At 41.5% G+C, this 25,106-nt stretch overlaps 1 protein-coding gene across 4 annotated transcripts in view; it reads left to right on the top strand.

Moving 5' to 3' along the window:
- LOC109913887 (coronin-2A-like) overlaps positions 1 to 25,106 on the top strand; it is a 144,348-nt gene that overhangs the window by 94,817 nt on the left and 24,425 nt on the right. For all 4 annotated transcript variants that reach the window (XM_048594621.1, XM_048594633.1, XM_048594627.1 and 1 more), the window contains 4 exons: positions 13,217 to 13,417; positions 16,452 to 16,568; positions 22,649 to 22,798; positions 23,762 to 23,941. In XM_048594621.1, the coding sequence (XP_048450578.1) occupies positions 13,217 to 13,417; positions 16,452 to 16,568; positions 22,649 to 22,798; positions 23,762 to 23,941 (648 nt within the window). The remainder of the gene's footprint in view (positions 1 to 13,216; positions 13,418 to 16,451; positions 16,569 to 22,648; positions 22,799 to 23,761; positions 23,942 to 25,106) is intronic.

Raw genomic sequence — 25,106 nt, 5'->3', positions numbered from 1 at the left:
CTGGGTATCTCAGATTCTCCAGCATCTGCAGTTCCTACTATCTCTGAAACAAGGCTAATCTGTTTCTGCAGCTTCCAACATGAGCAACTTTCATTTGTACGCTTTTGGGGTTTTTAAAAATTCATTCATGAGATATGGACATCACTGCCTGGACCAGCACTTATTGTCAATCCCTAATTGCCCAGAGAGCAGTAGAGAGCCAACCACGTTGCTGTGGATCTGAGTCACGTGTAGGCCAGGGTGATCGAATTAACAAATTAAATAATTAGCAAATTAACTTGAACTAGCCCTTATTGATGCACTGTATAAAGAAAAAACAGTTCAATGAAACTTATGAAATTAAATTATAATATCATTCCCTAGGCTAATGTTACACCAGTCCCATGGCACCTATCAGTCATTGGAGACCTCAAGCATACCAATGGGCATCTTCCTTGCCATGGAAATGATGTAACCACAAAAGAGAGGTGGACAGTTGGGTTTAATGATCCTCTCCATGGCATGCTGACTGAACATATTGATGTCCAACACCAACAAAAACAGGCAGTGATGGAGAAACTCAGCAGGTCTGGTTGCACCTGTGGAGAGAAAGCAAAGTTCATGTTTCCGGTCCAGTGACCCTTCTTCCGAATTGATCGTAGCTAGGAAAAAGTTGGTGTAATGCTGAGTAGGGGGTGGAGGAGTAAACGATAGCCCAGAGAGGGGACACTAGTTAGCTGGACAAAGGAATGGGCAATAGTCAGTCTGGGAGAATGAATAGATGCTAAAGGGGACAGTCGCTGACAGTGGGTTAATTGTGGTAGCAGCCCATGTGATGTCAAGGCCTGGGATGTGCTAAAGGGCATGGAAGAAGGTGCTCAGGCCCTAAAATTATTGAGATAACAAGGTGTAGAGCTGGATGAACACAGCAGGCCAAGCAGCATCAGAGGAGTAGGAAGGCTGACGTTTTGGGCCGAGATCCTTCTTCAGAAATGATTTACTGCAGCTTCTTCTTGCCACAAAGCTCCAAGGTAGAGCAAGATCATGTGACATTGCTTGTTGTCCTGTGATGTACACTGTCACTTTAACATATCCCACAGCCACATTTAATCCCTTACACTATGGTAACCAGTTCATAGATTCCCTATAGTGTGGAAGCAGACCAATCATCCCGCTGAGTTCCACCCATCCCACCAAAGAGCATCTCACTCCCCTACCCTATCCTTGTAGCCCATGGCTAATCCATCTAGCCTACCAATCTCTGGACACTATGGGCAATTTACTATGGCCAATCCATCTAAACTGCATATCATGGAACTGTGGGAGGAAACCAGAGCACACAGAGGAAATCCACGCAGACACAGGGAGAATGTGCAAACTCTACATAGACAGTTGCCCGAGGCTGGAATCCAACCTGGGTCCCTGGCACTGAGAGACAGCAGTGCTAACCACTTAGCCACCATTCTCTAAAATACCTGGTATTGAGGACTCCCAGAATCTTGATGCTGATACAGTAAGTATCAGCTTCGGCACTAATCAAGAGCTCATTACCACTTTAAAAAAAACCTTACAGCTATCAAGTTTACTTCAGGGATCCAGGTTTCTAATTGCCCGAGTCAAGATATGAGAGTATGAGATAAAGAAGGAAAAGGCCATTCAGCCTTTCAGAGCCTGCTCAAAAAGATCATGGCTGATCTTTTACCTCTACTTCACCTTGCTGTGCAATCCCCGTATCCCTTAATGCTCAAAATTTATCCATCTTATTCTACCAAAGATATAAATTCTGTGCCAAGTCAGTTAGCACAAGATTTCAACAGCAGTGCACCGAACACAAACATGCCGCAAAAATCAATGCAAAGAACAAACATTTGAAAAGTTAAATGGTATTAAGTGATTTGACAATGGAAGCAGTAAGCTACCAACCATTGGTTAAGTAGGTGTGTGGTCTCCCAGGTTGCCTAGAATTTCTGCAGCCTTGAGGACTCCATGTTCCATGTATAGGCTGCATATGTGGGGGTTACACCCCATGCTGCACTATTTGCAGGAGGTAGCTCACCAAGATTTGTTTGCACGTCAGCCCCATGCTCTTGATCATTGGCCACGGGCAGACAGATCAGAGGACCTCCTTTTGGGTCTGGCCAAGATGGACAATACCAGGGAGGAACAAAACAGATCTGTGGATGTTGGAAATCTGAAACAAAATTACTGGAGAAACTCAACAGATCTGGCAGCGTCCCTGGAGAGAAAGCAGAGTTAACATTTCTGGTCCCAGCCCCTTCCATAGAACTGAGGGTAACTAGTTTGCTATCTGTAGGCAAAAATGACCCCCGAGCTTCCAGCTGCCTGCCACTTCAACACACCACAAATTTCCTTGGCCAATATCCCTGTTTCAAAGAACTGCATCTCATTTTCAGTTGGAGACCCTGCAGCCTTCAGGACTCAATATCAAGTTCAATAATTTTAGGGATAGTAGGAACTGCAGATGCTGGAGAGTCTGAGATAACAAGGTGTAGAGCTGGATGAACACAGCAGGCCAAGCAGCATCAGAGGAGCAGAAAGGCTGACGTTTTGGGCCTAGACTCTTCTTCAGAAATGGAGGATTTGTAGGCTAGATGGATTAGCCATGGGCTACAAGGATAGGGTAGGGGAGTGAGATGCATTTTGGTGGGATGGGAGGGACTCAGCGGGATGATTGGTCTGCTTCCACACTATAGGGAATCTATGAACTGGTTACCATAGTGTAAGGGGTTAAATGTGGCTGTGGGATATGTTAAAGTGACAGTTTACATCACAGGACAACAAGCAATGTCACATGATCTTGCTCTACCTTGGAGCTTTGTGGCAAGAAGAAGCTGCAGTAAGATGTTTCTTATGTAAGTTGATGTTTTCCTTTCCTCAGCAGATTTCTTAACCACACTTCAATAGCACAATGGGATCGAGGCCATTAAAGTAGTTAGGGAGCGTGTGCGTTCACAAAACATCCCTGAAGAAATCAAGCACATCCCAGTCTGTTCATGTCCGTCGCTAGCTTGTGACTGGCCAAAATGGACAGGGTTAAATTGGGAAGGCCTTGAACACATCTCAAGACTTCATCAGGAGTGCACAAACAGGTGGAACAAACCTTGGAAATGTCTTTCTATTGACTGGAATTTTGAATAATGGGTGGGGGAATCTCATGGGAACCTATAAAATTCTAACAGGACTAGACATGCTAGATGCTGGAATCTGTTCCTGAGGGTGGGGGAGTCCAGAAACAGGACTCATAGTTAAAGGATAAAGGATAAACCTTTTACAACTGAGATAAGGAGAAATTTCTTCACCAGACAGTGGCGAGCCTGTAGAATTCATTATCGCAAAAAGTGATTGAGGCCAAAACATTGTGTTTTCAACAATAAGGTAGATATAACTCTAGTGGATAAAGGGACCAAGGCAGTTTTGGGGAGGACAGGATTAGGGTCTTGAGCTTGATGATCAGCCATGATCATATTGAATGGCAGACCAAGCTTGAGGTGTTGAATAGCCATCTCTCACTCCTATCTTCAATCAGGCAAAGTCTCACCTGCCTAAAACTTCAAGTGCCACCTGTCTTGTGTGTGCCTGAGTCTGCAGATCCTGGAGCTATCAGCCATCTGGGAACCTAGCAAAGTAGAGCATGATATCAGTCATCCTTGAATCCAAGGGAGTGCCTAAGAAGGAAGGAAGGAGAGGTAGACTGAGCACATATTCCCCTTCAGGCAAATTAGAGTTCAGTCTAAAATGCACAATGACTTTGTTCACCTGAATGATGAGAATTCAGAGCTCCATCCAATTGTAAGCACAGACCAGGTTTCACACTTGTGTGATCCAATCTGTCTGCTTTGCCTGAGCTGCTCTGCTTTGTTGAATGGATTGTGTAGCAAAAGAAGCATTAGCAATGGATGTGAACACAATGTAAAAGGAGCTGCACCTTTGCTGAATATTTCATCTGGAATTTTGTTTTCTTTTTAAAGAAGTGACTCTTGGTCACTAAAGCAGCAAGGGTAACTATTTCGCTTCACTGGTTTCACAGTTTGTGTTTTTGCACTGCTTCTCTGGAGAAGTGGAGCTTGTGTTTTGTGTTTTTAAACATTTTTAGAAGGTTTCCCACTACCACCCTCCTCCAACACACACTTAGGCACACTCAGAGAGACACGCTCTCACGCAGACACACTCTTACGCTCTCTCTCACTGTCTTGACGTGGAATCTTATGTTCCGATCTCCAATGATCAGCAGGATAATTTGTAAAACAAAAATCACCTTTATCTTGCAGTACCGACATCCTTCTTAGTGTTCATTCTATTTGATCTGATTAATTTGACATATCTTCTAATTATAAATTTGGACAATTAGCATTGTTTTTTGAGTCCTGGTCCCAAAAAGGAATACATTTTGCCCTACTCCCAGTTTAATCTGTCTTTGAATGAAACTACCTCCTTCCTTGCAGCATTTCCTTCGTGAGAGTGCTTGTGGGTCTCGTCATTAGCAATGGTGCCAATTCAAACATGTACAAATAATTGGCTATCCCATCCAATTTGTTATTTAAACAGAGACTGCTCAACAGGTCTCTGCAGACAGGGAGAAACTGAACTCACCTGTGAACTACTTCTTCCTTGGAACTTGAATATTTTAGCCGATGTAACAGGTTGTACAGAGACAGGGCAAAAATTGGGAAGCAAGGAAAAGAATGCATTAAGTCTCTCTCACCTCATGCCTCTCCTTATTATGTAACTTACCTCTCTGAGCAAGCTTTTGATGATTTGACCTAATATCAACTAATGTACTTAAGAGTCAAATTTTGCACAGGTGTTCTGTGAAGACCCTTGTGATGATGTTCAAGGTGTTGTATAAGTGCAAGTTGTTTTTGATCAATACTTGGAATTTTCCTCTTGTGATGGCCTATTACCAAAACTTTGCTTTATTGGGGAATCACATTGTTAGCTGGGTTCTGCTTGTCCCTTGCGATTATGGTACCACGAATCTTGCGTTTATGTTGTGGGAGATCTTCCTCTGCTCATTCATAATGGCTTGTGTCATATGGTACGGGATTGCCAGAAAGCATTAAGTGTGAAACCATGCTGAGTCCCTGAGAGCTTTAAAACGTGGCCTTAAATGTTTGAAAAGTTTCTGTTTTTCTGTCCAGTTATTTCTTTACTAAAAATCATCTTGTTACGAACAGGTGAGATGCACTTGCAAAACCGAGAGGTGGTACTTAAAGTGTTACAAACAACAAGTAAGAGTTGATTAGATGTAATATGTGATAACTAAACTTAATGTGTTTGAAGCACACATTACATCTCAAGGCTAAAAGGAGAAATTTTAATTTGACAGTTTAGCTAGATCATCATCGGTGATACCTTTCCTTGATGCATTTAATGCAATTTTGATACAGATACCACATTCTTTGTTTTGTATCACCTCCTTCTGGTTCTTAAAAACTAAACTGATCAAGTGACATACTTAAATACCAAATGATCATCTGACAACTAATAACATTTTGTTGCGAAAAATTTAGAAGGTTCCAGCTTTAATAAAACACAGGCTGATACTTTAATCTCAGCATCATCCAAGACAAAGCAGCCACTTGATTTGTATCATCAAACCTTCAGTAATCAGTCTTCCCCTCTCCCAGCAACTGCCACACTGTGGTGTGAGTGTACACCATTGGCAAGGTGTGTTACAGCAATTTATAAAGAATCGTTTGCTACACCATCTAAAGCAAAGGCCTCCGCCACCAGGAAGGACAAAGGCAGCAGAATAATGGGAGCACCAACACCTGTCAGTTCCCCTTCAAGCCACACACCATTCTGACTTAAAAATGTCACCATTCCTTCACTGTCATTGGGTCAAAATCTTGAAACAGTCTAGCTAATAGTACTCCAGGAATAACATCACCATGTGGACTGCAGAAGATCAAGGGGGTGACTCATTACCACCACCTCAAGGAGTGGGCAATAAATGCTAGCCTAGCCAGTGAAACACTGAAGCAGTGGAGGGCTACAGTTTATTTTTCTTTCCCTGCAATGTGCTGCATGATTTCCCTGATGTTGTGACATTCAGTAACGAGTATGCAGACAATTCAGCTGGTGTTATGGAGAAAGATTTAAAAAAGACACGAGGGGCAACTTGTTACACAGTGTTTGTGTGGAAGGAATGCCCAGAGGTGGTGGTGGATGCAAGCACAGTTGCAATGTTTAAAAGACATCCAAGGAGATGAATAGGAAAGGTTTGGAGGGATATGGGCTAAGCGCAGGCAGGTGGGAGTTGTTTAGTTTGGATTTACAGTCGGCATGGATGGGTCGGACCGAGACTCCAGCTCAATGCAAAATTCAGAAACAACATTAACCTTGAAGCTGATGAGAACTGTCACTTTTCACTCAATTGAATGATTCAGCTTCCCATGTTGAACAGTTACTGCAGATTCCTTTAAGAAAAATTGTTTTTCTGAAAAATTGTCATCATTATGTTCATGGTTATTGGATTGATTTTTAAGATTTTTGTCCTGTAGCTCCATTTACCTGACGGATGCACTGTTCAAAGAGCATAGGGAAGTTCTCCTGCATATCTTGACTAATACTTATGCTGTATCATTAAAAGTAGATCATCTGGCCACTTCAGTGCTGTTTGTAAGATCTTGCTGTACGTAAACCGGCTGCCTCGTTTCCTGCATTTCAACACTCCTAAAGGTACCTCAGTGGCTGTAAAATGTTTTTGCATATTCAGAGGTTATGAAAGGCACTACATGAATGCAAATTCTTCCTTTATTTAGGCACGAGCACTAGAAACCGTGTAGCACAAAAACACACTTACCTGGTACCCTATAATGTTATTTGCGGGACTTTGTGGTATGGCTGTTGGTGAGTACATTTCCTGCATTGCAACAGTGATGACCTTTCAAAAGAAAAGCTACTTGACTGACTTTGGAGCTTGCTGTTGACTGAAGTATTTATAGGACGGCTGTAAGTCAAAACAAAAGTGAAGAGGATAATTTGTGTCGTGAACTGGAGAATGATATTCTTAACATGAGTTTTTATAACAATGCACAAAAGTAGAGAGGTATGTCATGATGTACGAAAGCAACAGAATAAAGCAAACTTTTTAGCTTTAGAAGGAAGCAGTTTATAATTCTTAGGCATTTGTGCTTAACCCACATAAACAATGGCTACATGAGCAGGTCCTGCAGCAAGTAACTCACCTCCTGACTCCCCAAAGCCTGTCCATCATCAATAAGGCACAAGTCAGGAGTGAGATGGAGTACTCTGCGCTTACCTGGATGAGTGCAGCTCCAACAACATTCAAAAAGCTTGACACCGTCCAGGATAATGCAGCCTGCTTGATTGGCACTACATCTGTAAGCATCCACTCTTTTTCTACCATTGGTGCTCAGCAGCAGCAGTGTGTACCATCTACAAAATGCAGGGCAGAAATTCACTGAAGATGCTTCGATGGCATCTTCCACACCCACGACCTCCACGACCTCTACCACCCAGAAGGACAAGGGCAGCAGATACATGGGAACACCACCACACCTGCAGGTTCCTTTCTGAGTGACTCATCATCCTGGCTTGGCAATATGTAGCCATTCCTTCACTGTCATGGGTCAAAATCGTGGAATTCTCTTCCTGATAGCACTGTGTATTTACCTACAGCACATTGTCTGCAATGCTTTTGGAAGGCAGCTCCCCACCACCTTCTCGAGGGCAGCTCGGGGACAGGCAATAAATGCTGGCCCACGTCCCCCAAGTGAATTACAAGTCAAGTACCAGTATTTCGTAAGGTCAGTGTGCCATTGCATTAAGTCTGTGTTTTATAGAAATGTGCCTAATCTATCTCTCTCACTGTTTTTCTTTCACATACTCTGGCATGCTAACTCAGTTTGGAACATTGTTGCAGCATTTGTTTAGAGAATCACTTCTACCGTTTGATAATGTTGATAAATGTCGATTTTGCTTTATGTATTGTGTAGAATGGGCCAATGGTTCATGAAGCACTCTGAACTAAGGCAGAAATATTGTCAGCGTTCAAAGACAGAACAGAGTGCCAGTTTGGAGCAATTAGATTTACCTTCTTTTAGAGTTTGCTATTTACATAACTGGATTATACCCAATGGGGTCGAAACCACTTTCATACAGGGTGAGCTTAAACCTAATGCAACAGCGTAATTTTGTACTTAAGGGCATGCATGTGTCTGTTAGTACATGGCTCTGAGGGATGCAAGCAGGTCATCTTATATATTTGTGTCATACTTTTTACCAGTTTAAAGTGCTTTAATGCCATTCAAGTGCTTTTGAAGTTCAGAGACTGTCATTTCAGTTATTTCAACATCAATACCTATCTTAATATAGAACAGGGGCAATATCTCTTGTGTCCTGTCCTGGTATTGTTCTTCCTCAAAAAATATCTAAAGCAGATTAAATCAGGTCATTGTCACATTGCTTTTTGTGGGATCTTGCTGTATGCTTATGGGTTGCCTGTTTTCAACAGAAGTGACTACACTTTTAAAAAGATACTTTGTCTGTAAAGTGCATTGAGAGGTCTGAGCTTGTGATATTTGCTGTATCATCTCTGTCTGTCTCTGTCTCTGTCTCTTTCTTTCTCTCTCACACTCTCTCTCTGTCTCTCTCTCTCTCTGTCTCTCTCTGTTCCCCGCCTCTCCCTCCTGCTGCTTCTCCCTCTGCCGCTCTGCTGCTAACCCTACCCCCCACCTTGTCATCTCCCCATCATCTCTCTGTCTCTGCTTCTCCTCCTGTGTTTGCTGTTTTCTTTTTCTCTTTCTGTCCCATTGTGTTTCTCTCTGTCATTATTTCTCTTCTCTCTTTTCTTTTCCCCATTTTTCACCTTTTTTCCTTTTTGTGCTCTTTCTCGACGTGGATCCCTGTGACTTCCAGTTAAGACAATTTCTTATGTTACCTCTTTTTAAAAAGTCATTATTTCTGGAGAAGCACTTGGCCGACATTTCTGTGGTAAGCAGTGGAATGATGCCAGTCCCATCAGAAGGCATCATTGTGTTGCTGTGTGTGATAAGACCAGCACAAGGCTCTGAACTGTTTACCATTCCTGAACAATAGGAGATTTGCCAGAAAGTTTCGTCCTGAGGCCAAATCCTTTTTTATAATGAATGTATTTTTTATTTGCTCAGTTCTATCACGTCATTTCAAAGTGGACAGCAAAGAACTCATGCTCGGGGGTGACTTGTAACTTAGGCTCAAGCACATTCCACGAGGGTACAGAAGCTTTTTTTTTGCGTCCATATCTTCTTCTAACAACAACTGCATTTAAGTTGTGCCTTTAATATAGCAAAATATCCCCAAGGCATTTCACCTAACTGATTATCAAACCAAATTAAACACTGAGCTGCGGAAGAGATATTAAGTCATGTGGTCAAAAGTTTGATCAATGATGTAAGCTTTGAGGAGAGTCTCAAAGAAGGAGAAGGAGATAGTGAAGGCAAAGATTTCAAAAGGGAAAGTCCAGAGTTTAGGGCTGAAATAGCTTTGGCATGATTGCCAATATTGGAGAGATGAGAATTGGGATGTGCATGAGGCCAGAAATGGAGGAGTGCAGTGATCTTTGGAGGGTTGTATGGAGATAGGGACAGTTGAGACTGTGGAGCAATGCATGTAAAAGACCCCAATACGATAATTTGAACAAGAACAAGGGTAGGTGCTCTCCCTGGTGTCCTGACCAGCATTTATCCCTCAACCAACATCACCAAGAACAGATAATCTGCCCACATCATGTTGCTGTTTCTTGCAGCTTGCTGTGTACAAATTGTTGTGGGCCAGTTCAAAAGTGGTGTCATGTAGATTCAGATATCCACCTTTCTGGTCTAATAAGAGCCTAGTTGAAGTAAATAGTATGAAATTAATTGCATCACTGCAGCTTTTTACATGCTACATGAATATGACTGATAGAGACTGTTAGGAGCATATTATTCCCAGGTCTGTCTCCCACAATCTCCTTTGCTTTAGCCATGTTTCCCCAGTAGGTGGTATTTACTGTAATCATTCAAGCACTAACCCTTTCAAACCCGTGTAGAACATCTTACCCACAGTCTTTTCTCTTACATAATTATTGTTACACATTGTTTGTTTGTTTTTTCATGGACATTACTGCTCAACCCTGATTGCCCATAGGATAGTTGAGAGTCAAGTGCGTTGCTGTGCGTCTGGAGTCACGTGTACGCCAGATAGCAGTTTCCTTCCTAGTGAACCACATTTGGTTTTACAACACTCAGCAGTGGTTAGATGATCACCATCAGCTTAGCTTTTCGTTCCAGATTTTGATTGGATTCAAATTTCAACACTTTGCATGATGGGATATGAAAGCACATCCATAGAACATTTGTCAAGGATTACTAGTTATCATCCCCTTCTCTGTCTTGCTCCAGAAAAAGGTCTTTGAATTTACAAATTTTGGAGGTTTAGTTATTCTCCCCAACCATCTTAAGAATATAAGAGTCACAGAAGTAGACCATTCAGCCCCCGAGTCCACTGTGCTATTCCATGAAATGATGGCTGATCTTTAATTCTCAGCTCCACTTTCCTGCATTTACCCCATAACCTTTGATTCCCTTGCTGGTTAAATTCTGACCATCTTGGCCTTGAATAGACTTCATGCCTCAACAGCTCTCTATTCTGAGATTATGCCCTCTAGTCCTAGACTCTTCCACAAGGAGAAACAGCTTTTCCGTATCTATCCTGTTAAGTCCCCAAGTAATTTTGTATGATTCAATAGTATGTTGAAACATACAAAATTACTTGGGGACTTCTCATTGGACCTGTCCTCGCTGGAGTTTAGGACAATGTACTCAACCTCTCCTCAGAAGACTGTGGTCCCATTCCTGGTATCATCCTAATGAACGTCTGGATTGCCTCCAACTCAAGTGTATCTTTCCACAGGAAAGGAGCTCAACACTGGGCACAGTATTCCACTCGTGGTCTTACTAGTGCCTTGTATAATTTAGCATAACCTCCCTACTTTAATATTCCATTCCCTTTGAAAAAAGGCCAGCATTCCATTGCCTAAATTGTTACTTGCTTCATTGTACCAAATACTTATACCACTGGGTTCAATGAAGAACAAGCATGCTTGCCCTACAAGTACACAACTGTTGTGTATAATGTGCTATACTTGACTGCTAAAGCCTTATGATGAAATTATATCCATGTCAAGGTTGAAATTTGCAGAAAACATAAACTCAACAGGTAATGATTATTAACCACTTCTAAAACTCTAGGTGGTAGAGAGTGACAAACAGTTTGCCTCTGGGGAGCTGCACATTAGGTCATGATTGGAGTTTTGTATCTGGCCAAGCTTAGTCCTGTTTAGAAGTAACAGTTTTCTGCTATTTCTCCAGCAGAATTACAATATTTGTAATGCATTAGTGCTGATATTAACATAATTTCTACTCTAATTTCCTCCAAAAGGATCCCAATGTCTGGCCAAAGTACAAGTTAGAATCAGAGAATCCTGTACAGACAGAGGCCATTCGGCCCATCAAGTCTGCGCTGGCCATCTATAGAGCATTCCACCCAGACCTAACCCTCCATTCTATTCCCTTAACCCCACATTTCCCATGGCTAGCCTACCTAGCCTGCACATCCTTGGGCACTACAGGGCAATTTAGCATGGCCAATCCACTGAACCTGCACATCTTTGGACTGTGGGAGGACAAGGCCCCACTGCTTTGTAACCACTGATCATAGTCATAGAGAGTCATACAGCATGGAAATAGACCCTTTGGTCCAACTAGTCCACACTGACCATGTTCCCAAACTAAACTAGTCCACTTTGCCTGCATTTGGCCCATATCCCTCCAAACCTTTCCTATCCATGAACTTATCCAAATATCTTTTGAATGTGGTAACGGTAGCTGCATCCACCACTTTCTCTGGCAGTTTATTCCACACATGAACCACTCTCTGTGTTTAAAAAATGTTGCCCCCGATATCCTTTTTTAATCTTTCTCCTCTCACCTTAAAAATATGTTGCCTTGTTTTGAACTCCCTCAACCTAGGGACAAATAAACAAGAGTTCTAGACAAAAGTTTTACAGATTGTAGGAGGCTAACAAAATATACACAAATTTAGGTCTCTGGATTGGAAAGCAGAAGTTTTGCCAGATTTCTATTTTCTTTTGTCTCCCAAAACTTTATTGAAGCAAGTTCACTAGGTAAGTGACATTGACCATACACATGGGCCCACATCATCTTTGTTTCCTCTGTGTGGATTTAGCAATATACAGAAAGTAAGTTGCCTTTATTTCTGTTTTTGTTACTTCACAATTGGCGGCAATGTTTCTATTTGTCAAGGCCAGTGTTTCCTGAACACTGTTCTGCTGTGATCCCTAATGCTTGAAATTTGGTGTAACCTCACATTGAAAATTGGAGGTGGGAGGGGGGGGTGCGGCAAAGGTGTTGTTGAGCAGTTGGTGTGGAGGGAGCAGGAAGAGTTAAAACAGCAGCAGTATAAGCACATCACGATTTATGACTTTCAAAAGAGCAAATGTTTGTAGAAAAATAGTCTTGGACACCGACCACTTTGTAGGTTCTTTGGGAGGTAGTGATGGGCTCACCTCGTTAAGATACACCCACCGTGGAATCATAAAATCCCAACAGTTTGAAATGAGGCCACTCGGCTCATCGAGTCTGCACCAACCCTACAAACAGCATCCTACCCAGACCCAACTCCCCAGGCTATCCCCATTACCCTACATTTACCATGGCTAATCCACCTAATGTACACATCCCTGGATGCATTGGAGAAATTTTAGCATGGCCGATCCACTTAACCTGCACATCTTCAGACTGCACATCAGACCAAGGCAAAAACAAAGTCATGTTTGCACATGTCCAGGGCCTTGTTGTCAATGCTAGTTTGGTCTCTCCTGAATCTCTGTTTCTTATCTGCCGCAGGGCATGGTGCCCCAATGGCAGAGAAGTTGCAATCCACAGTCTGGGAATTTCTTGTCTTGGCCCCACGTTCTTGTATTCCAACCCTAAACCTCTCAGGTATTACCTCCTTCAGATGTTCCTTGAAGTCAATCATTTTGACCAAGCACTTGGTAAAGTGTCTTGGTAAATCTGCCTGCAGCCATGTTTTGTCCGATATTGCCCCCGTGAGGCATCCTGGGACATTTTTAAAACACTGAAGGGGTGATCTAATGTAAATTATCGTAGATATTCTGTTTGAGTGATGCAAGTTTACTCTTGTCCTCCAGATGTCATGGCGGCCTCAGTATCGCACATCAAAATTCCGTCACGTGTATGGCAAGCCTGCTACAAAGGAGAATTGCTACGACGGGGTCCCCATCACCAAGAGTGTTCAAGACAACTATTTCTGTTCTGTGAATCCAAAGTTCATCGCGGTAGTGACTGAGTGTTCAGGAGGTGGAGCTTTCTACATCATTCCCATTGGCCAGGTATGAATTTCAGCCTTTTGACTTGAAAACGAAAGGTGTTTATTAATCACTAATTGTTTAACACTGGTGTTCCAATAACCATTGCTTGGTACTTGTCCTCCATTACTTCCCAGGTGATCTCTCTTCTATATTATATTTGCTATTTGTGAAACCAAATGTGATTAGTAGTCCAGAAGAAGACTGCTACCCTCTGCCCCCGTTCAGCCCAACTAATCCATATCAATGTCTGCAGGAGCTTTCTCTCACCTTCATCTATTTCCTTTATCCTTCCTGTTTATCCAGCCTCTGCTTAAATGCATCTATCCTATTTATCTCAGTTACCCAGCTGCTGTCTGGTTATAGGAGTATCTGTTGAATATTATTAGATTATTGAAATATAGACAAAATACTCTAGATACGAGAGAAACAGAATACAACAACGTGCTTGGAAAATACTGCAACATCTGTGGACAGAGAAACAGAGTTAACGGTTGAAGTCAAATGTGACATCTTCAAAACTGAAGAGAGGTGGAAAGTAATGGGTTTTATGTTTGGACAAAGTTGGGGAGTGGCAAGTGGGACAGAATGGTAGATCGGGGGAATGTGACGAGGTGAGGGAGATTCTAGGTCAAAGGAGTCACTGAACAAAAGGCAAAGGGAATAGTCATGATGAGTGACAAGACGTAAATCCAGTTTAGGTGTTAACAGCAAAATAGAAGCCAGCTGTCATTGATGGCAAAAGAGAAGTAAAATACAGACATTGGGTGGGTTGATGGAACATTGTAATGGAGGTCAGGGTTCATGGTCTGAAAGTGTTGAACTCAGCGTTGAGTCCAGAGGCTGTAAGTTGTCTAAGATTAAATGCGGTGCTGTTCCTCCAGCTTGGGTTGGACATTACAGATGGGTTAATTAGGTTTCTATTTGAGGTCCTTTGTCAATGTGAATGCTTCATTAGTTATCAGCAGCTGATGGTCTTTGAGGAGGGCTTTTTCCCTGAGGCCATCAGGTGGTTCAGTAGGTGCTAATACAGAAAGTCACTTGAGCTCTGCTGGTCTTGACAAGGTTTATTAGTGACTAGCGTGTATTGAGATCTCATGACACTCTCTGGGCCAGACGTTGCAGGTTGAAATCCCGCTCCAGGAGCTGATGGCCAAGAAAGGTGTGTTCATAACCTGACCAAGCCTGTATATCCTTCCAACGCACACCAAGGAGTGGGCGCTAAGAGGGGGACAGATTGCTGGTCAGTGATGTGATGGGAAGAACATTTGAGCCTCTACCATTGCTATCTAAAGCTCCAGGCTACAACATGTGTGTGCATTTAGCCACAGAAACCTGGATTCACTGTGTGAACTTAACACTGCATCTTATCTTTTATGACCTTTTTGTTTCCAGTTGAAGATCAAAACTTTCTTCACACCTATCTTATCATTAACCCTTTCACTATTTTAAGGACACCCAGCAGGTCAGCTCTCCACTTCCTTTTTTCTCGTCTCTACTCATTTGAGTTGCAGGTACAAGAAGATTGATTATCAGCACAACTACAATGAATGCTAATGTACATTGATCTGAATGTTCCTTCCACAGTCTGTGGTTAAATAGATTTGTTGAAATTTTTGACATGCCATGTGACATGAGTGTGGGGTGATGAGAGTGAAATTGGTCTTTTTTTTGGTGGTTGGACATCCAAGATCTGGGAGTTACTGGGAGTTAAATCTGTAGATTTTTCTGCTGACGATTAATTGCTGTCAAAAAAATTTGTACTGATAGAAATTCCCGCCAATATGGAAGTAGACATAATGTGCCTACAGAATGGAGTGAGGCGGAAAAGAGATTGGGAAAATTTCTTCAACTCTGGTAGAAAAGTAGAATTCCTTGCATGCTGGGAATCTAACATGAAAACCGTCCTGGAAACATTCAAAGTAACAGGCAGCATCTTCTTGAGCGGTGGGTGGGAGGGGGGTGAAAAATGGAGAGAGAACTTTTGGTGGCTACCTCCGACAGCCCCAGGTGCCTACAAAAGGGTTTCCCTTTTCCTTGCCTGAGACCAACTCCTGCAGCTAAAGAAGACTTTTACTTGGATTCTGATTTGATCTACATAATCTTTAGAATTTTCACTCTGAGAAATCTCTGCCTCTGAAGGCCCGACTCAATAATGAGGGAATTCTAGTAGGATCAGCACGAGAAGATGTGAGAGGGACAGCAGTCGACTGATAGAGTATGAGCAAAATTCAAAGGCTCCTCTAGTCACTATATGACCACACTCCTGCTTTTAAGTCAGGAAGCCATGATTTCAAGTCCCACTGCAGTGATATGAGCACTAAATCTCCGCTGAAGTTCCCAGTGGAGTACTGAGGCAGTGTTGTGTTCTCACTGATGTCTTTTGGAAGAAATGTGAAATGAAGGCCACATCTTTGCCCTTAGGCAGACATGAGACACAACATAAACTGATAGTCTGAGCATTTTCTCATTGCTGCCTGCGGGACATGGCAGCATATACATTGGCTGCCACATTGTAACAGTGACCACACTTTTTAAGAAGTGATTCATCAGCTATAATCTGCTTTGGGAAGTTGAGAGATTATGGAAGACACTTTACAAATGCAAGTCTTTTGATGTTAATCTGGGGTTGTGTTTATGCTTTAACAACTCATCTTCTGTTAATGTCTGAATGACCCTGATGTAAACATCAGAAATAGATGTGACTTGCCTAATTACTATGTAGTTTGGCATCAACAGGAAGAGAGCTCAACTGTATAATCTACATTCGAGAGGATCTTTCACTGACCCCATATTGAGTTGTGTTTGTTCAGATAAAAACGTTTTAGAGTCTCATTTGTGGAAGTTGTGAGCAAGTCATTTTACCAATTTATACTGCTGAGTGCTCTCAAGTTTCCTGTTATGATTCGCAACCAATTTATTTCTTCCTTTTTGCGCATGTTTCCAGGTAATGATCTGTCCTGAATTCGTTAGGGTGGTTTGTCTTAAGCATTTATTGTGTCGCTCTACAGGGTTTTGAATGGCAAATCTTCTAACATTAATATTGTTCTGTTAATAGACAGGAAAAATAGATCCACTTCAGCCAAAAGTCTGTGGTCACAGAGGAAATGTACTGGACCTCAAATGGAATCCATTTGATGACTACATCATTGCTTCTAGCTCTGAAGATAGCACAGTAAGTCACTAATTCTTCACACTTTCTTCTATTTCTGCCTGCCAGGGAAAGATAGCCAATAAAATCAAAAGTGGAGCCATTTTTGATTTTGTTTACTTGGACTCCCAGAAGGCTTTTCAATAAAGTTCCATGTCAAGGTCTTACTAAAGTGAAATGCACAGTGAGATGCAGGATGTTGTATGTATTCTCAAAGGCAAAAAGAATGGGCAACAAGATTGACGTATAGGATGAAGGAGCTAGAGGGAGAATGAGAGCAGAGATGCTGTACAGTCTCTGATCATTGAGATAACTTCTCCAGGCTCTATACCCGCCAAGCTCATTTGCTTAAATCCAGATCAATGCTTTTGTTACATCTAGACCTGACAATTCTAATGGCTCTGGGCCAACTTACCAGCCCTTATAAATTTCAATGCACAAAAGTCTCTCTGTACCCATCAAATCCCATTCATGCATCATCCCTATGCACATTGATCTCTGCTGGCTCCTATTCTGCAAGTGGCTCATTTTAAAATTCACAATCTTGTTTCTAAATATGTTTATGGCCTTCCATCCCCATCTGTCTCTGTAACCTGCTCCAGTCTTGGGGAAGTAATGTTTAATGAATCTGATTAAAGCTTTTTGATCTGTAGTTGACAGGGTGGATAAACAGTGGATCAAGTCTATTTGTGCGTCTAAACAGCATTTGAAAAGCTGCTTAAAAAAAGTTATACAAAAGTAGGGCTTATGGAAATAGGATATTAGCACAGATTGAGGATTTGTTACAGACAGAAAACGACAGTAACAATTGGGTCATGTTCAGCTTGGTATGCAAATAGTGGGCTACCACAAGGATCAGTGCTTGAACTTTGCCTATTTCTAATTATCAACTCCGCCAAGGAGATAAACGTACAATGTTCAACTCTTCTGGCAGCCCAAAGCTAAATAGGACAGTGTACTTTGAGGAGGATGCAAAGATGCTGCAAAGGGACAGATTTAGTGAATGGTATTATGACCAGATCCTGGAAAGGTTTCCCTAATTTGTCATAATTCCAAACTCGGGATACTCCAAGTTACGAAGTTCCCAGTGGAGGAGGAATGTAATATCTCTCCATTTTTATTTAGTTATCCCTTTGTGGTAGCAGCAAGATCCTTTTGAAAAGGATGTCTTCACTTGTGGATACCTTTTGTCCCAGAGTAAAGGAATTTATGTTTTAAAGCAAACCAATTTGACCAGGCTTCCTTGAGTTAATATAAGGTTGCATTTGTTAGTTAACAACAGAGGAAGAAATAACACACATGCACAGATTAGGACGAAGAAGTGAGCCCCCAAAAAAGACAAAAAGAAGAATCGGTCTCAGAATCATTCATGAAGGGTAGGTGGAATATCATTGTAACTGTTACAATGGTTGTTACTGGTGTTAGAAAGGGGAGGTCAAACCCCTTTGATAATTAAATCAAAACACAAGCCCCCGTCTGTTATGGTGTGAGCAGAGGACCCTTTCTAACAATTAAACACGAAACACTCTCCGAGAAGCTCGCCTCACCTCACCTAATCTGTTAAACTGTTATGGAGAAGGGGTGGGTAAATGTAAGTAAATCTCTGATATTCACTTATGAGTAACAAGTAACAGGTTTAAATAAATAAATTAACAGTGAACAAATTAACAGGACTACTCACAAACTGAAGAATTCCTCCCTAACTCCTAACTATCCCCTAACTGAACAAAATTCTACTGATATGCTATTCCAGTAAACACAAGTCCCACTTATATAACCCAAGTTGTAAGGAAAAATAAATTAAAACTTAGTCTGTCAAAGTCTGCACAGATGTGTCTCCAGAATGCTTTGCTTTCTCTACCATCTCTCCAGTCATAAACGCCTTTCTTCTGTTGTTCTCACGTAATAAATGCCTTTCTTTCGCTGATCCTATTATCAGGAATGTTTCCTCTGTGAGGACTCTTAGCTAGAAGTTCCGTGGTGGTACCTTTAATGGATAGATGATGTTTTCTTAGAGAGCTTAGCGATTTCTTGTCAGAGCCCGATGCTTATTTCTCAGATGGCGGTTCACTCTCACCCTGATTTTCAAAAAGCCTCTCCTTATATACCTTGGATCAAATATCAATTTTCTTATAATTGCATTAGTCCAAGGTTTTCAAAACCATCAGATTTAAATTCAATTGGCATTCAATCGCTAAGTGCTTGGTTTAAATTAATTGGATGATTCCAGCTTATTCCCAAAACATTAAAACAAGCCCAAGGTTTGCAGTCACATAGCCAATTAATACATGTTTCAATTTTTAGAACTGTCTGTAATCTGCAGCTGATTACAGACCCATTTTCTCTATAAATCTCTAAATTTAGAAGTACACTTTATCTCTTACAGACCACGCACTGGCTTTTTTTTTATAAACAAATTCTAGCTTCCTGCCTTCTAATTCACAATTACTCTACACATGTTTGTAACACTGATAATATTGATATTGGTAGTTGGACAGTTGATTTTTGTGATTTGTAGTTTTGCAGTTTTTGAAATTCTTTTGTGCTCTTTCTTTGACAGTGGTTAGGCATTTTCTGCTCAGAGTGAGATGAAGTATTTTTCCTTTCCTTGTATGCAGTACAGGGGTGTTTAATAGCTATGCCAAGCTGTGACCCTCACAGCACACCCTTTAACACACTAGGAACATCAGGCCACTACCACTCAAAGGGCATGACCACATAGAGACCAGATTTGAAGCTTGCTTTTAACCCATTTCTTGGTGTATCCCTAGAAGGATAAAATTAAAGACACGTCGCAGGAAATGGTGTCTTACTGAGAGAGAGGTGAATAGTCAGCGTTTTAGTGTATGTTCCTTTTTAATTTTTGTGTTTGGCATTTCCTTGACTCTATCCAGGTGCGACATTCTAGAGTTCCTCCTCAAACAACCATTGAATTTGCATCTGCAGTCATTTAGGCTCCATTAGTTCTCTTTTTAAAAAATACATCCGTGTTAAAAGTTTGATAGGTCCAAGGGTGTTCTGAGAATATGATCCATGCTCATGACAATATGTAAGAAAGTGGCAGTTTGAACATAATGTGCAGTTATCCACTTTGGTGGGAAAATAGACAAGCCAATTAGAGGCAACAGGCTGGGAAATGTATTCAGAGGTGTTTTGAATGTCCTCGAATGTGAATCACTGAGATCATCATTAGAAGATGGGCAGATGGCCTGTTCACCTTTATTATGAAGGAATTTGTATGTAAGAGTGAAAAAACTTACTGCAATTATGAACGATCTTGATGAGGCCACACTTGTAGTACTGTGTACAGTTATGTTCATCTTGCCTAAGGATTAACCTATATACCTTGAGGCAATGCAACAAGGGCTCACTGATTCCTGGGATAAGGAGATTGCTCTGAGAGGAGACTTTGAGTAGGTTAGGCCCATATTCTCTGGAGGTTAGAAGAATGAAACATAATCTCACTGAAGTACTTTTAAGTGGTTTGACAGGGTAGATCTGGCAGGATGTTCCATCAGCTGGGATGTGGAACGAGGGGTCTTGTCTCAGTATAATGGGTTGGACAGAGATAGAGAGAAATCTTTTCATTTAGAGTACTGTGAAGCTTTGACGCTGTCCACCCCAAAGAGCTGTGAATGCTCATTCATTCAGTATATTATATTAGTAGATATTTTCTAATCAGCTTGTTTTCAGCAATGTTATTACACATCTGGAGATGGTGCGACCAGAACCCAAGCCTCCTGGTTCAGAAGTGAAGACATTACCACTGCACCTCAACAACCTCTAGATTATTTGAGTTGGGAATATGGGGATCAAGTGGGCAAGTGTGACTGTGGTGAAAGATCAACCATGATGTTGAATGGCAAACTAGATTAAAGGGTTTCTTCCTGCTTCCGTATGTTGTATTTCTGCCCTCGGATCTCTGCATTCCTCCAATTCTAGCCTCTCGTGCGTCCCCAGTTTTCATTGCTCCACCAATGATTATTAATAAAATACTCATTGACTTCCTTTAATTGGCTTTAATTAGGCCATTAATCAAGCCACGTCAATTCCGTCCTCTGGGAAAAGCGTACGTGCTGGAAAGTGTTCTTGTGGAGCATTGGTAGTGCTCTGAGCCAGGAGGCCCAGCTTCAAATTCCATCTGCTCCAGAGGTGTGCAATAACATCTCTGATTAGGTTGATTAGGAAAAAAATCTACCAAGTTTCTATGTTTCAAAGGTGCAACCTTCAGAAAGATGTTTTTCAAATATGGGCTGGAACCTCTTCCATCCTGCCACTGCAAAAGTGACCAGCATATGGGATGGAATGCGATCTGACAGACCAGGGCTATTATTTTAGTTCGTGCCTACCTCCAATCCCTAAAGTGGTGGGTCTGGAGAATTGTACCCGTCAATTCCACTGCTCTGTCTCTGGCCTCCAAAATCTGGAGCTGGGCAGCTCATGAAATTTGACAATTTATTAAATAATGTAATCTGTAAGCTATAAAATTCTACTTTACCCAATCCTGGGCACTATTTACCCTTTACTGATCTGTGGTAGCTGGCCTTTATTTACCCATGTTTCTCCAAGACAGAATATATTTTGTATCTGCATATAGGCAGACGAAAATCGTAGTTGTTACTTAATAAAGCATAATGGATGATCTGTGAGATACAGTTACCATGGAGCTGAAAAAGAGCCCAAACCCATCCTTTATAAAATTATAATAGGCGGCACAACCAGATCAGCTGAAACCAGTCACTGAACAGAATGCTGAAAATGATTAAGATAACGAAAAGTGCAGACCATAATTCAATCTCTGACTGAGTCTTTGTGTCAGTGATAGTAAACGTATACTTCACCGCCATGATTTGCAGTAGTGAAGGAACTAATAGATTAAGAAGGAAGTGTAAATTAGAATGAGTGATTTGACATTAAATTCAGATGCACGAAAACAGGACGAATGAAAATTCTAAAAAAACAATGAACAGGTGACAGAACATGACTCCGTACTTGCAAAAATTAGGTTTTCAGTGCCACAGAGGTTGTTTGGGAGCAATTAACACTTGTCATAGTGTTAAAAATGTACTCAAGAGAGAATGTACAATGCTCAAGTTTCTGCAGTGAGCTTAGTTTATATCTACCACTCAAATACATGCCATGTCATTGGCTGTATGAAGCTACAACAAGGCGCCAAAACTTGTATGGTGACTTGAGTAACGATACAACAGCCTGATGCCTAAAGTTACTGCACTTTAGGCATCTTTGTACACAAATCACAGCAAGCATCAGTGGTCTCTCTCTAACTATGACTATTAGTTGTTCATTGGCTAGCTGGACGAGTAATCCAGAGGTCCCCAGTTTGGACAGTGCGGTGGCTCAGTGGTTAGCACTGCTACCTCACAGCGCCAGGGACCCAGGTTCAGTTCCATCCTTGGATGACTGTGTGGAGCTTGGATGTTCTCCCCGTGTCTGCATGGGTTTTTTCTGATGTTCTGGCTTCTTCCCACAGTCCAAAGATGTGCAGGTTAGGTGGATGGCCATGCTAAATTGCCCATATCGTCCAGGGATATGCAGGCTAGGTGGGTTAGCCAAGGGAAATGCAGGGCTAACAGGGATAGGCTAGGAGGTATGGGTCTGGGTGGGATGCTGTTCAGACGGTTGGTCTGGGCTTGATGGGCCGAATGGCTTGATTCCACAGGGATTCTATGAAAACTCTGGGGACACCCATATCTTACTGTGCGGGCTGGAGGAAATTAAATTCACTTGATAGATATGTCAGGTTCAAAAGCTTGTTAATGTAATGAAACGTTAATGTTTAAAGATCCAACCAGTTCACTAATGTGCCTTCCTTTTCCCTTACCCCAATCTGGCCTACATGTGACTCCAGACCCATAGCAATGTGATGCATTCTTAATTGCCTCTGAAATGGCCTGGCGTGTCCCTCTGTTCAAGAGTGATTAGAAATGTCAACAAATGCTGGTCTTGCCAGCGACCCTTTCGTCCTGTTTTTTTTTTAAAAATCTGCGACACAGTTGGGTAAACCAGAAAACCCTTGAAGGCTGATTTTCCTTTTTTACAACTTTTTAATAGAATTCCTTTCAATTTTTTTCTCCTCTGGACAGGTTAGAGTATGGGAAATTCCTAAATGTGGAGTCTTAAAAAACATAATTAACTCAAAGCTGGAACTTCAGGCTCACTCCAGGCGAGTTGGACTCATCGAGTGGCATCCAACAGCCAAGGATATTCTGTTCAGTGCTGGTTACGATTACAGGGTAAGTAAACCATTTCCCCAAAGACCAAATTCAGGTTATTTCCGGTTATTTCATCTGGGCTGTAATTCACAAACTGGAAGTGTAAAACTAATCCCTTTAAAAATTGTAAATTAAGTTTTATGTATGATAATTATCTGGCAATCGCACTGTAATAATGTTCCTTTAAGATACCGATAAATGCCTGCACTGTGTTGTCATTGCTTTTCACATCCTCTTTATTCCTGGTAGCTCAGTGTTTAGCCTCTCCCAATCATCTCTGTCGACATCTAAATCCATTGATAGTATTTTCTTAAATTTTTTTTTGTTTTTGGTGGCTGTCATTTGGCAGGCAAATGACCTCTTTCAGTTTAGTGGAATGATCTAAAGTATGTCTGCTGTTAAATTGGAAACATGAATAGTCATGAGACTTGGAGGGCAGACTGTGGACCTGCTGGCCTTTATTGTCCGTCATTTACAAATGTTCATACTTTTGGTGAGATTTTTCTCCTCAAAAAAGAAATTCTGCCAGTTACCAGTCTCTGTTAGCCTGAAATGAAGAAGAGATCAAAGTTTGATTGATTCACAAACATATTTTCTGTCCTGTTTTTATTTCTTGATGATTTAGACATTTCAAACTTAACTTGATTATTCCTTGTTCATATCAATATCTCACTCTCTCACTCTCTCGCACTCTCGCACTCTCTCTCACCCCCTCTCCCTCATTTCAGGGAATGTGTACTACGTTTTATGGATTGGACAGTAGAGGGAGAATTTGTGTGATGACAGCAGTAGCCATATAGTTTCCCGGTTTGACTCTGCCAGTGCATTCTCAAGATCAAGGAACTAGTATAGCCATGTGCATGAATGACCATTTTTCTATGCTGCAAATATCCTACTAATGTATTTGAACTCCCTTATTGACACTCAGTAGAAGGGGTGATGGTTGTTAAATACATTTCTTATCACATTTCTCTGTTGTTGCAGGTTATGATTTGGAACCTGAATTCGGGAGAGCAAGTGATTCATAATCCAGTGAAAATCTTGGACTGCCACAAAGATGTTGTTCTCGCCATGTCTTTCAACACAAATGGCAGTCGCATAGTGACTTCCTGCAAAGATAAGAAGATGCGAATCATTGATAGTCACACAGGAAAGGTTTTACAGGTAAACACAGAGAACAAGAATGCTTGTGATGAGGAATTGTTCTAACTAGCTTATCAATTAGAAGAAAAGGTAGCACCTCTCACATACTTAGGATGTCACCAAACACTTTACAGCCAAGAAATCATATTTCGAAATGTGCTCACTTTTTTTTTAAAGGCTGGAATGCAGTAGCTAACTTGCACCCAGCAAGTTCTTTCAAATAGTGATGTGATATTTTCATCAAGGTCCAGCAGTCTACCTACAGGTTTTGCCACATAGGTTACCTCCTCCAGTGGCCTCATCAGATTTTAAATAAAATGAATAAAATCTCTGTAATTTTTAGATGTTGATCCTTAATGCAGCAGCATTCAAAAGATTAGTATTTTCATTCTCCGAGATTTCAAGGCAATCTGTCAAGATGCTGCAGTAATCCCCACAATCTTATATGAACTTTATTTTCCAGTCCCTCCACAACCTTGCCTCTCTTTCCTGTTCGCCCTCTCCCCACCCCAAACCCCTCAAAATCTATGTATCCTCCTCCAGCTGATGACCCTCCAAGATTTCCAAACTTCCCCAATTCTGGCCTCTTGCCCATCCCCATTTTCATCACTGCAACATTGGTGACTATATCTTGAGTTGCCTGAGCCCTAACCTCTGGAATTCCCACTTCTTCTCTCTACCTGTCCTGCTTTCTTTAAGACATTCCACAAAACCTAGCTCTCTGACCAAACTTGCAGTCAGCTGTTGCAACATCACCTCATGTGGCTTGGTGTCGGAATGCTCTTCGATAATTGCTCCTAAAAAGTGCCGGAGGTGGGGAGTGTGTATTTTGTTCTGTTTAAGAGCCAAAATTGGAGAAACAGTGAGATTTTAGAGCATTATAGAGCAACTTGAGATTGCAGGCATATGGACAGACAATGTCATGAGGGTTTGAAAACAAAAATGAGTTTCAAACTCCTACTGTACAATATTATGAACAGTGTTAGGAATTGGAGCAGGAATAGATCATTTAGCTTGTACCTGCTCCACCACACATTACAACCTTGGCAGTTTTTGCTACAGCTATCTTACTTGCTTCTTTAAATATTAAAAGAGTGATATATGTGTGCACACCAAACTTGTTTTGCTGTACATATTTTATCCAGTCATTAAGATGTGAGTGACTCAGTGTGAAGTGCTGATAGTT

Source organism: Rhincodon typus, chromosome 3, assembly GCF_021869965.1.
Source record: "Rhincodon typus isolate 14 chromosome 3, sRhiTyp1.1, whole genome shotgun sequence".
NCBI classification, from domain to species: domain Eukaryota; kingdom Metazoa; phylum Chordata; class Chondrichthyes; order Orectolobiformes; family Rhincodontidae; genus Rhincodon; species Rhincodon typus.
The sequence above is the reverse complement of the archived record's forward strand: the minus strand, read 5'-3'. Positions and strand labels throughout refer to the sequence as shown.